The 13,454-nt window shown below is 40.0% G+C and overlaps 2 protein-coding genes across 3 annotated transcripts; one reads left to right on the top strand and one right to left on the bottom strand.

Moving 5' to 3' along the window:
- Positions 1-1,451: 1,451 nt before the first annotated feature.
- Positions 1,452-6,903, top strand: fbxw12 (F-box and WD repeat domain containing 12). Of its 2 annotated transcripts, none has more exons than XM_063015732.1 (10): positions 1,452-1,598; positions 2,921-2,958; positions 3,055-3,224; positions 3,309-3,430; positions 3,511-3,717; positions 3,909-4,073; positions 4,883-5,093; positions 5,194-5,375; positions 6,211-6,341; positions 6,435-6,903. In XM_063015732.1, the coding sequence occupies exons 1-10, from the start codon at positions 1,500-1,502 to the stop codon at positions 6,532-6,534; spliced, it is 1,425 nt and encodes a 474-aa protein (XP_062871802.1). In that variant the 5' UTR covers positions 1,452-1,499; the 3' UTR covers positions 6,535-6,903. The 2 variants fall into 2 exon arrangements, with proteins under 2 accessions (XP_062871802.1, XP_062871801.1); XM_063015731.1 differs by having other exon boundaries at positions 6,208-6,341.
- A 315-nt stretch (positions 6,904-7,218) lies between these two features.
- On the bottom strand, positions 7,219-13,193 carry ptpdc1b (protein tyrosine phosphatase domain containing 1b). The gene is made up of 9 exons (XM_063015998.1): positions 13,184-13,193; positions 12,139-12,310; positions 11,919-11,999; positions 11,718-11,836; positions 10,866-11,003; positions 9,594-10,636; positions 8,588-8,770; positions 7,721-7,831; positions 7,219-7,446 (listed from the first exon to the last, which is right to left on the bottom strand). Exons 1-9 carry the CDS (start codon positions 13,191-13,193, stop codon positions 7,333-7,335), a joined length of 1,971 nt encoding a protein of 656 aa, XP_062872068.1. The 3' UTR covers positions 7,219-7,332.
- Positions 13,194-13,454: the final 261 nt, after the last annotated feature.

Below are 13,454 nucleotides of genomic sequence, written 5' to 3'. Positions count from 1 at the left end.
CCTTAACCACTAGGCTACGGCTTGCCCTACAGTCCATCATAGGGCAAACACAGCTGACTAAAAGTCTTGGCTTGAGAGAGGAAACCCATTCAGACACAGGGAGAACATGCAAACTCCACACAGAAAGGACCCTGGACCTTTCTATTTCATCTGGGAATCAAACAGGACAAAGCCTTGTGTGAGCAACCCACCGAGTCACTGTGCCGCCGAACTTGACCTTGTGCCCAGGGTTTCCGGAACATACTCCAGACTCACCAAAGCAGGATGAAGAAATTACAAAAGTAAAAAAATATAATGATTTATAATGAATGTTCACTGGTCACTTTATACTTCATACATTTTATATCACTTCTTGGTGCTTCACTCAGAGGCACCTTCAGCCAAAGACTGATTCCACCAAGATGCTCTAAGAATGGCTCCAGTCAACATGCCCTCCCATCCACAGCCTCACAGTATTAAAATTACAGTTTCAACAGCCAATAGTACTCCCACCACACACACAGACACACACACACACACACACACACACACACACACACACACACACACACACACCATGTCCTTTACACTGTATGAATGGGTAAATGTGTGTGTATAATTGGGTGTATTTAATGTGAGCACCCAAATTCCCCCACAGATATAAATAAAATAAATCGATCAATTCTTGTCAGGGTTGTGGTGGATCTGGACAGGGCACACACACATACATTCACTCACCCACACCTACTGGTAATTTATAGCAGACATTTTAACCTCTGCAATGTCAGGGAGGTGTGAGAAAACCGGAGGATCTGGAGGAAACAGTGTTTGGATAACAGTGTCTGCAAAGTAAGACAGGTGGTTAGGTGTACTGTAAGTGCATTTGTGTTCCTATTGCGCCCCCTGCTGATAGAAAGAGCCAATTGTATGGTAACTAGATCTGCAGGAGTGTGGTCAGTCCTTCTGGAACACATTTTTGTTCTAAATTAAGTGGACACCCCTCCTAATGATTAAGTTCATGTGTTTTACTCACACCCACTGATAACAGGTGCATTAAATAAATCATATAAATAAATAAAGATGCTTTAGATCTTTGAGGAAACAGTTTGGGGAACACCAGTTCCAGTTTTAGCTTGACTGTACCCTGGTGCACGGTTTAACATGTTTTGTATGTTTTAATTCCTTTACTTTAATTGTATTTCTCATTTTAGCAAACAGGCTCCATTTTAGCATTTCCCTACAGACCTGTTCCTGTTTTAATTCAAAATTAAACAAAATGTGACATGTAACCAAAGCTGTACATTATTTGTCTGCATATAAACTAAACAGAATGTGATCAGATGAGGCTGATATTAAAATTATTACGATTATAAAGAATTTTCAGATTTAGCTAAGTATAGTGTTCGCTATTTTAAAACGCGTTTGAGGGCTTGTCCGAGTCGGCTTGCCGTACTTCCTGTACACAACATTACAGTGTGTGAGCTGAGTTAGTTTGTTTGTGTGTGTTATTTAAAGACATTATGGACTGTTATCAGCACAATTTAACTCTGGACTGTTTAATAAACATCTTCACTTTTCTGAGTGAGGAGGATTTAATCAGAGCATCCTGCGTTTGTAAGGTAAAATACACTCACCGTTTATCTGCAATGGGATGATTTTCTGTCATGTGATTGGCTAGTAGTTCATGGCGCTTTCGCTGATTGGACAGGATAAACACTACAGGTTTCTATTAGCCAATCCTTGCAGAGTAGGCGGGATTTACCGTAAACACGTTGAGGACTGTAAATAAATAAATAGACACATAACTTCATTAAAGTATAATAAATTCATCCTGAGGGAAATTGTTTCATTACAGCAGCAGGAACACGAACATATAAAGCACAACCATACAATAAATAGAAAACACAATAAGTAAGGGATATACAGGGGCTTTGCTGTATACACATAGAATTAAAACACTATAATGTATAGTATAATGATATTTATAATTTATATATCATATATAATACTATAGGCACATATATATATATATATATATATATATATATATATATATATATACTTTATATACTTGTTTACATGTAGATATACACATATACTGTATATGTACATATAAACACTCAACCCATAAATATAGTTATAATAGTATAAAACAATGATAATAATAAGTAACAAAAAAATTATTATTATTATATTATTATAAATATTATTGTTATATTATGGTTATTATTATTATTGTTATTATATTATTATTATTATTATATTTTTATTACTGGCATTATTATTGTTTAATATCATTATTATTGCCAAGGTTATTATTATAATCATCATCATCATTATTATTATGATTATTATTATTATTGTTGTTATTATTATTATTATGTTATTATTATGTTATTATTATTATTGTTATTATTAGTAGTAGTAGTATTGTTATTATTATTATTAGTAGTAGTATTGTTGTGTTGTTGTTGTTGTTGTTGTTGTTGTTATTATATTATTATTATTGTTATTATATTATTATTATTATTATTATTATTATTATTATTATTATTATTATTATTATATTTTTATTACTGGCATTATTATTGTTTAATATCATTATTATTGCCAGGGTTATTATTATAATCATCATCATCATTATTATTATTATTATTATTATTATTATTATTATTGTTATTATTAGTAGTAGTAGTATTGTTATTATTATTATTATTAGTATTGTTGTTTTGTTGTTGTGTTGTTGTTGTTGTTGTTGTTGTTGTTGTTATATTATTATTATTATTATTTTATTATTTTTGGCATTATTATTATTATTATTAGTGTTATTATTGTTTAATATTATTAATGTTATTTTTACTGTTAGTAGTAGTAGTTTTTTATTATTTATAATTTATACTTACAGTCTCATATCAGTAGTTTTCTGTCTTTTGTTGCTCAGGATTGGAATGAAGCTGCAGAAACGCAGTGGTTATGGAGGTCGGTGTCTGTAGTTTCTAATCACTGAACATTACTACGGTACATTACTGGATCAGCTGCTGATGAACATGATCGTGTACCGTGTTCTGTGTGTAGAGAAATGTGTTTACACCGCTGGGGGTTCTGTAACATGGGACAGCTCCTCTCAGGTACCGGGGAGTTCACCTGGAAGAGGTATTACCTGCATCGCTCCAGACTGGAACAGAACATGAAGTCAGGCAGGTCGGGCGGGGACTACACCTGCACCACCCTGAGAGGACATACAGGTATGAGCTGTCATGGTTTTATTATAGTAACACAGCTGTAGTGGGCGTGGCTGTACCACCGTGGTTCTGTCTCTGATCTTCCAGGCAGGATTGTTGGGTTTTCGTACCTGGCGGATAACACCACCCTGCAGGACGTTTGGACCTCCTCCCCCGTCGTCTGCAGCGCCTCTACCGACGGCACCATCACAGCCTGGGACGTTCACAAGGTCTTCAGATTCATTCACGATAATCATACCGATACGTGTGTTTGTGACGGAGAACTGACCCAGCTCTGATTTCCTCTCAGGGTGAAAAGCTGTGGTCCAGTTCTGCTCAGAACCCGCTGACCTGCATCGTTACTGACCGGCAGCGGGACGTTGTGATGACCTCAGACAGCGCCGGGACTATCCAGACGTGGCAGGGGCAGACGGGGGCGATGCTGGCATCGTTTCCCACCGGCGCCTCTCGGTGCGCTCTGCTGTCCTTCAGCCAGGACGCCGACTCCTTTCTTCTGGTAAACGACTCGGGGAACTTCCTGTAGTAAAGAAGCAGTATTTTTATTTTGTACCGCGGTTAATTCACTTAATAACTCCATCACAAGCACTCGTGACATGAGTACTTCCAGGTCTGAATCCCGTCTGTGTTGATGTGACGTGTTGAGGTTATTAATTGTTCATGATTAATGTGGACGATGATGTTTTGAAGGTGGGAACGACTCTGGGTTCACTGCTCGTCCTGAGCTCCCCTGATCTGTCAAAAATATCGGGACACGTGGTGTGTGATTCCTTCAGACTGAACGTTCTCCTCACATCACCTGATCACAACTGGATCCTCGCCGCCTCCAGTGAGAGCTCAGATTTAAGTCCAAAGGTGAGTTTATTACATCACACTCGACTCAACTTTACTTGAATCAGTTTGACTGTACTCGACTCTACTCGACTCTACTTATCTATACTCAATTTTATTTATCTCTACTCGTCTCTCCTTGACTCTGCTTGACTCTACTTGTCTAATCGACTCTACGCAACTCTATTTGTCTCTCCTTGACTCTGCCTGTCTCTTCGCTACCTTCCTCGTCTCTACTTGACTCCGCCCGATTCTACTCGACTCTATTTGTCTCTCCTTGACTCTGCTCATCTCAACTCTACTTGACTCTGTTTGTGTCTCCTTGACTCTACTCATCTCTATTTGTCTCTCCTTGTCTCTGCTCGACTCTGCTTGTCTCTCTTCTACTCTACTTGACTCTGTTCGACTGTACTCAACATTTGAATTCAACTCTACTGAACTGTACTCAACAATTTTCAACTCTATGACTTTACTTGACTGCACTCGACTTTACTCATCTGTACTCAACACTGTTTGATTCCTCCTGACTCTACTTGACTGTACTCAAATGTATTTGACTCTACTCGACTCTTTCTCTATTTGAATCTGCTCGACTTCACTTTACTCATCTCTACTCGACTCCTTGTCTGTACTCGACACTGCTTGATTACCTGACTGTACTCGACTGCACTCAACAGTTTTTAAGTCTATGTGACTCTACTTGGGAATACTCTACTCATTTCCACTACTCTCAACTCTCTCCACTGTACACTTTACCCACCCCTACTTGATTTGACTCGACTTGAATAATGTTTTTTATGACTCTAACTGTGGGTTGTATTTTTCCACATTAGGTGTTCTGGAGTTCGAGTGTGTGTCGCTCTGTAGAAGACGACGAGCCGCTGTGTTCCTCTTTACCCGTCGGTGGCTGCAGAGCGGCCGTGTTCCTTCCCTCACAGCCTGCCCGGGTCGCTGTGATCCACAGCGGAGCTCAGCTCAACCAAACCGCCCTGACCATGTTTGATTTAAGCCTGAAGAAGTCCAAATACAAACAGGAGCTCCAGGGTAGGGACTGTTAATGCTGCGCTGAACTGTGTATATCAGAAGTGTACTTGGTATCAGAGCTGCATTATTTTAGCTCTGAACTCTGTGTGTCGTGTTTCAGCTCAGCAGGTCGAGTCGTTTCAGCTTGATTTAAAAGCGCCGCATGTGCACGTGATTCTCCAGGCGAAGGGAAACGGAACCCTCCTGCTGACGGACGCCAACGAGCTGAGGGTCTACACCATTAAAGGAGCGGTCATCGCCAGCTTTACTGACCACGTACTGCCCATCACCTCTCTGTGTGTGGTAAGCATAATAACAGCTTCACCAGTACAGATAAACCAGCAATGTACCAGTGTCTGACCTCTCCAATACCGTAATGACTGAAAGGGCACAAATTCCCATAGTAAAAATGTTCCCAGAGGAGTAAAAGCTGTAGTGGAGTAAATCACTTTCATAATAATAATAATAACAATAATAATATAAATAATAATAATAATAATAATATAAATAATAATAATATAAATAATAATAACAATAATATAGATAATAATAATAATATAAATAATAATAATATAAATAATAATAATGTAAATAATAATAATAATAATGATAATAACAATATAAATAATAATAATGTTAAAAACAATTAAAATACTAAATAATAAGAAATATTAATAATAAATATTAATATTATTATTAATAATAATAAATTATAATAACAATAAATATTAATATTATTATTAATAAACAACAACAATAATATTAAGTGATAATAATTAATAATAACAACAATAAAAATTTTTAATAAAAATACTAAATAATAATAATAACAAATATTAATATTATTATTATTAAATTATTAATAATATTAATAATGATAAATAATAAGAGTAAATAATAATATAAAAAACAATAATAATAATAATTCCGAAAATAAATAATACTAAAAATGATAAATAATAATAAAAATAATAATAATAAATATTAATATTAAAAATTTGTATTAATAATAATATTGTTATTAATAATAATACCAATAATAAATAAAACTAAGAAAGATAAACAATAATAATAATAAATAATCCTGGTCAGTCGTCCACACAGAGTACAGACTGACGGTTTGTTCTGATTGGAGCAGGATCATTTCCGGGTGGTTACGGCGTCGCAGGATCTGTCTCTACGAGTTCTGACCTGGAGGAACGACAGGGACAAGGGGCTCGTACTGGAAAGCCAGTATCACCTGCTGGGAGGCTCACACACCACGTCCAGGTAAACCACTCGAACCCTCGAACCCTGGCGTGTATGCCGAGGTGGACCGGACGTGCGGGACTTGATTTGATTAAAACATGTTTATTTCTACAGGGGATTCACCGGGGTGGAGTGTGATTACGCCAGCATCGTGGCCTCGGTGGAGGCGGTGAACGGGAGAGATGCTCTGAAGGCCTACGTGTTTCATTCATAAACAGTTTAGGGATTTCAGAAGAGCGTTGAGAGGGATGGTCATCACTGGAGCTCTGATAGTTCAGTTTATTATTATTATACTGGTGTTATTATTGTGGGATTCTGCTGCTTGTATGATTTCTTTTATCCATGGAACTGGGAGACACTCTGTGGTAATTGCCGAAACCTGCTTCTATTAAACACTGACAGACTGAAAGTATTAAATACTCACAGGAACGACAAATTCTGGCAATACCAAAGACTAGGACAAAAATCTTTAATCAAGCCAAAGTGAAAACAATTGAAAAAAATGGTTTAAAAGAGCATTTAAGCACGACGTAAAACTACTAACTAAATAAATCAATCAATAAAATCACATCTTTTTACATTAGCATCTCTATGAAGACGGTGTTTCTTTATTGTTTTATTTAAATTTAAACAAGCACTTAGGTGCTTTAAACGTGTTGTTTTTGTTTTTTTTATTAGCGTTTAGATTCTTTCGGCTTCATTATTGTTATTATTGCAATTAAATGTAGGCAGAACTCAGAGCCCAAGACCCAAACCCAAAACCTACTTATTCATACGTATTATTTACTTTACGTTCGTGCATTTGGTGCTTTTTATAATGAAGATACAAAGTCTGAAGGTTTTGCTGAAGTGTAGGAAAATATTGACCTTCTCAAAACAGCAGAATTCAGCTCATGGTTTTATTACAGTTACAGTACATACAGGAAGAAATATGAAAATAAATATAAACGTTTTCCTGCTCTGTATGAAACTCTGATAATGGCACGTGATGGTTTGTATTGTAGCTCTTCCATTAGGGCAGAGTGTCCAGCTCGTCCATGGCGTTTCTCCTCATGTCCCGTAAAACACGCGTCAACACGCCTGTCATGTTCTGGTAAACGTCACGACCGTCACCCACGTTCTCCATCTAGAAACGACAACAGAGAACAAATCAGAGCTGAGTACTGACCTGTAAAGAGACCTGACCACCTTACTAAGACTGACTGACTGAGCCCTTACTAATAAATATAATGGCCACACCTGCCATAATTAGACTGACAGGTACAATAACCACACCTACTTCACTGGGACTGACCAGTTCAAAGGTCATGACTCCTTTACTGGAATCTACCAGAGACCACTACCTTTGTACTGGGACTTATGGTACTGACCGACCAGCTTATCTACAGGGTGATACGTACTCTGGTAAAGGCCTTTATTAAACGCTCCATGAAAGCCGCCTCCACCTCCTCAGGTATCACCAGCAGATGAGCGAAACAGTCCAGGATGCACACCAGCGTTTCTCTCTGAGCCTGGAAAACACATGATAGGGGAAAAAATGTGGTACAGTGTTAAAAAATACAGTTTTTAATGCATTTTTCCCCATTGGGCTCCTATGGAGATCCGTATCGCGCATGGAGAGTCACGCATTGATCTCTGTTATTCTCCGTCTCACTGTGCACAATAAGATGAGCCTCTGACGAGTGGAATTACGTTAGACATGACTGGACCTGGTTTTAATATGACAGATAATCGATGCCCCCTGAAGGCGGAACTCAAAGTAACGGCGGTAGCTAAAGCTGGCGCTGAATATTACAGATAATGAGTCCGCTACAAATACAAATGGTATACGTACACATGGATACCTGACTTCCTGACACAACTCTTTTATTTCTATGGGCTTGGGACCTGCACTTAGAGCGCACTGGCAATGGCTCGGGTTGTTTCGGCCACCCCTCCCTTGAACATTAGCCAATCATGTCCATGCAGAAGCCCGACCGGTCGATGGCATCGCCGAGATTCAAACCCAGGGTCTCCAGATCTCAGCAGTTCTTACCTATTTTCAGTGCGGTTAATTGACAACTTTTGTAATGACTTTCCCTGGACATACATTTAAGGTACAGTAGAGATATAAAGGTATACCTTCACTGAAATGTAAACGCACCAAGCTGCCCCCTTTGGACACTTAAGCAAAACCTTTAGACTTATTGTCTTGATTATAAAAAGCATGAAATGCATGAACGTAAAGGAAATAAAACATATGATTAAGTAGGTTTTGGGTTTCTTACCCGTTCCAGTGGATTAAGCAGAGTCTTGGGCTCCGGGTTCGGCTGGATCAGCGTCTGAACGTCTGTGATCGAGAGGACGGGTTCCTTCAGCTGCTCGAACCAGGACCACAGGATTCCAGCCAGGACGAACGGGTCTTTCTCCAGACACAGGGCTTCAAACGCTCCCTGATGGTTCAGGTTCGTCTGCAGGAAGCACAAGATTCAGATTCAGGCGTTTACAATACGGTGAAGTGTTACCGAGGTGCACGTTTATCTCTGAAGTTCTGGAGTTTGAGGGAACAAGCACCCGGTGATAAAAAACCTCACTGTTCAGATTCTGTCTGTACTGGTTATTAAAATGTGTGAAAGTTCCATGTTTATAATTACAGGTGTAACGTCAGTCCTGATACTTATATATACATACAACAGCAAATAAAAACCAACAGCCGAGCGTTTCTTTATCATGAGATTCTGTATGAGACCTGCAGATTTCAGCAACAGGAGAAGTAAAGAAGAAAAAACACAAACGAGGGAAAGTGAACCACAAAAAAAGAAGAATGAAATATAGTTTCTTAAAAAGCAAAGAAAGGGGCAGAGTGACTAAACAAAAAGAGAACAAGATAAGAAAGAGAAAAGAGCAAAGAAATCAAAGCAGGGTAACGCAATAAGGAAGGATAAGGAGAAAGAGAGAAAGAGAGAGGCTTGGTGGGTAGCACTGTCACCTCACAGCAAGAAGGTCCTGGGTTCGATACCCAGGTGGAGCGGCCCGGGTCCTTTCTGTGTGGAGTTTGCATGTTCTCCCATGTCTGTGTGGGTTTCCTCCGGGAGCTCCAGTTTCCTCCCACAGTCCAAAGACGTGCAGTGTGTGTGTGTCCTGTGGACTGGTGACCTGTCCAGGAAGTTTCCTGCCTCTCACCTAAATGAATCGGACCCACTGTGACCCTGACCAGTTTAAAGCGGTGGCAAAACAGACAGTAAATAAATGAATGAACGTGATCTGAGGTTCTGCTCCAGATGTCGTACCCACCTGCCAATCAGAGACCTTCTGAACGTGCTCGTCTTTTCCGTCCTTGCTCAGATCCACCGCCAGCGACTGAGCCACCAGCAGGCGCCGCGCCTCCAGGGTCAGCTCCGACTGGATGGTGATGATGGGCACCTCTGACGAGCGCTCCTCATCGTCGTGCTTTGTCTCAGAACTGTCCTTGGCGCTCGTATTCCCCTCACAGTCGCCCTCTCGCTCGGTATGTTTCAGCCACGCCAGCAGGGTGGAGAAGCTCCTCCTGCTCTCCGTCCGTGTGGAGACGCCGAGAGACTGGCTGCGCTGCAGGACGGACTGGCGCCGGGAGGGCGGGACAGGAAGTCCGTCCTCCTGCGCCACGCCTGTCTTCAGGTCCCACAAACTACTGCAGGAAGTGTAGCTGGCTAAATCCTTCAGCGTCCCGTGAGGGCCAATCCTCCTGCCGGCATCACCGGAGTTACAGCGGGACGAAGCGTCCGCTGGGTTTCCACAGAGGTTCAGGGTGTCGGCCAGCCGGCGCAGGTCCGAGTCGCTGTAACTGAAGCTCTTGCGGGCGTAGTGAAGTGGCTGCTGGGAGTCATTCCTAGAAGTCGTGGACGGACCAGGAAGTCTAGGCAGATTAAACGCGACGCCTCCCATCATGATGTTGCTGTTCGTGTCGAGGCGCGGCCTGGTGCTGTACGACACCGAGCTCTCATCGTCGGACGTGACGTCTTGAACCTCCAGGACGTCCTCCTCGATGACCTGCCGGTTCTCTGCGATGTCCACCAGGAGTCTGCAGATGATGGTGACGAGTTTGGGCGTGCACCTCAGCCTCCGAGCCTCGTGACCGTGCAGGAGGCGTTTCTGCCGGATCAGGAACTGAGAGAGCGTGACCGGATCTGCGCCGGAGAACACGCTCCTGAGGGGCTGCAGGAACTCGGCGAACCGCCGGACGCACACCAGCTGTCTCCGAGTCTGGATGGATCTCGGCCGCTTAGATCGGACGAAGGAAATAGCCTCGTCTGCCGTCATTCGCGACGTGTAGACCAAAAAACAGGCGAGTAGCACACCTGAGAGAGCAGCCGGAAATAAATACAGGAAATTAATAATACAGGTATAAATACAGTTGGGAGGCGTTCTTGACTTGTCAGTGCACTCTCAGTGCAGGTCCCAACCCCGGATAGAAACAGGAGTGGATCACACCAAAGCACTACAGGTAGTTTTCAAATGTGGAAAAGGATTCAAGGTAACAACATATTTTAGGTTCACAAACGTCTCTGATGGCGATCAGTTCCATACCTGTTCTTCCCAGCCCTGCGTGACAGTGAACGGCCATTTTACCCTCCTGCAGGGCGAAGCACATGACCTTCACCATGTCCAGGATGGTGGTTAGAGGGGCCACGCCGTAGTCGTTCCACTCGAAGTTGTAGAAGTAAACTGTAACACAGCGGCCGCACGACAGAGAAGTTATTCACCGTCACACCATACAGTCAGTTTATCCAAAACCTCTTAGTACTATGACTGAACACAGTTCAGGCAGTTAAAGATTAAGGGCCTCGCTCAGGGGCCCAGCAGTGGCAAGCTGGTGGTGGTGAGGATTGATCCAGCAACCTTCTGATTACTAGTCCAGCACCTTAACCGTTGAGTGACCGCTGCCCTACAATTAGACAATACTCAATAGTACACCAGTATAACAGTATCTCTATACACCAGTTTAACCAGTATAGTAGTACAACAGTAACTCTATACACCAGTATAACAGTAACTCTATACCCCAGTATAGTAGTATAACAGTAACTCTATATACCAGTATAACCAGTATAACAGTAACTCTATACACCAGTATAACCAGTATAACAGTAACTCTATACACCAGTATAACAGGTATAACAGTAACTCTGTACACCAGTATATCCAGTATAATAGTAACTCTATACACCAGTATAACCAGTATAACAGTAACTCTATCCACCAGTATAACCAGTATAACAGTAACTCTATCCACCAGTATAACCAGTATAACAGTAACCCTATACACCAGTATAACCAGTATAACAGTAACCCTATACACCAGTCAGGGGATAATTCGGGGATAATTCGGGGATAACTGGTAATTGGTTATTGGTAACTGGTAACTGGTTACTGACTCACTTCCCGCCTCCATGAAGCTCTCGGGTCGGTAGGTGAAGCCGCTCTCAGGCACCAGCGCATTCCCACAGTCGGCGTGCTCACCGCGCTGCTGCAGGTTCATGAGTGACCTCACACCGCACCTGAATAAGGACACACAGAAGGTCAGTGGATCTAATCCCTGAGCTCAGGGGAGCAGAGAGGAGGAGCCGGACGGTCCCTAACCTGTGGAACTGATCGATCACCTGGTACTTCTCCAGGATCTCTGTGGAGGGTCTCGCCATCGCCAGCAGCTCGTCCGTGATCCTGATCGGGGAAAAAGGCGGTAAAATGTGCCTGATAATTAGGAGGGGCGTCCACATACTTACGACTATGTGGAGTATATGAGCGGTATATGTGTTTATGAGTACCAGGTGGAGTGTATGTGTATGAGTATTTTCAGTACCAGGTGGAGTAAAGGCCTCTGATGGCCTGGTCAGCTTCACTCCAGCGTGACGGATCCTCGTACTTGCAGGCTCGGCCGCCACAGCCCACAGAGCAGATCATGTGACCGGGGATCACGTATCTCAGAGCCTCACCGAGCAGGGTGTACCTCGCTTTTACCACCGAGGATTTCACTGAGGAACGAGAGAGGGGGGTAAAAACGAGACGTAATTTAATACAGGTAAGATTCTCGATTATAATTACTGGAGCTTTTAGATCACGACCTAATAAAAGTGAGTTAAAGGCATTATTTATTTATTTATTTATTATTTTTAATATATTTATTATTTTATTATTATCATTATTGTTGTTATTATTATTATTTTTATTATTATAATTATTAGTTTTTAATTATTGTTATTATTATTATTGTTGTTGCTGTTGTTATTATTAATATTTGTATTATTATTATTGTTATTATTGTTATTTTTATTATTATTATTATTGTTATTATTATTATTGTTGTTATTATTATTATTACTTTTAGTATTGTTATTATTATTATTATTGTTATTTTTTATTATTATTATTATTATTATTGTTGTTATTATTATTATTACTTTTAGTATTGTTATTATTATTATTATTATTGTTATTTTTATTATTATTATTATTGTTATTATTGTTATTATTATTATTGTTGTTATTATTATTATTACTTTTAGTATTGTTATTATTATTATTGTTGTTGTTATTATTATTACTTTTAGTATTGTTATTATTATTGTTGTTATTATTATTATTACTTTTAGTATTGTTGTTATTATTATTATTATTGTTGTTGTTATTATTACTATTATTGTTATTATTATTATTATAATCATTATTTTATTATTATTATTGTTATTATTATTATTATTTTTAATTATTATTATTATTTTTATTATTAATGTTATTATTATTATTTTTTATTATTATTATTATTATTATTATTATTATTATTATTATTATTATTATTAATAGTTCATGTAAAATTGGGACACAGTCTGTAACATGCTGGTACATACCAGACTCCATGATGGTCGACCTGCAGGTGAGAATAGATCAGATTTACTTCGGCCTCCAGTGTAACGTCTGTGAAATACAGAAAAATAACCTGGATTTACTTTTCAGGTCTTTATCATAAAAATCTCCTCACATGTACCTACAGATCAGCTTCATAAACCGAGCTCGAGGAGAATAATCAGTCCATGAGACGACTGTGTGGAGATGATGATAAACAAGCATAATACACTCACTAGCTTCATGTCATTGAGGATTCGTCATTGCTCCCCTCAA

The sequence above is a fragment of the Trichomycterus rosablanca genome, chromosome 19 (assembly GCF_030014385.1).
Source record: "Trichomycterus rosablanca isolate fTriRos1 chromosome 19, fTriRos1.hap1, whole genome shotgun sequence".
NCBI classification, from domain to species: Eukaryota; Metazoa; Chordata; class Actinopteri; order Siluriformes; family Trichomycteridae; genus Trichomycterus; species Trichomycterus rosablanca.
Note: the sequence above shows the minus strand (reverse complement) of the source record. Positions and strands in the feature narration are given on the sequence as shown.

Bases quoted from the DNA above. Each gene is read 5' to 3' on its own strand.
- fbxw12 (XM_063015731.1), top strand. From the start codon at position 1,500: ATGGACTGTTATCAGCACAATTTAACTCTGGACTGTTTAATAAACATC. The intron at 2,959-3,054 runs GTCGGTGTCTGT...TTCTGTGTGTAG, and splicing joins GAAACGCAGTGGTTATGGAG to AGAAATGTGTTTACACCGCT. The intron at 4,074-4,882 runs GTGAGTTTATTA...TTTCCACATTAG, and splicing joins GCTCAGATTTAAGTCCAAAG to GTGTTCTGGAGTTCGAGTGT.
- ptpdc1b (XM_063015998.1), bottom strand. The intron at 10,637-10,865 runs GTATGGAACTGA...CTGCTCTCTCAG, and splicing joins CGCAGGGCTGGGAAGAACAG to GTGTGCTACTCGCCTGTTTT. The intron at 7,447-7,720 runs GTACGTATCACC...TGTCGTTTCTAG, and splicing joins TAATAAAGGCCTTTACCAGA to ATGGAGAACGTGGGTGACGG.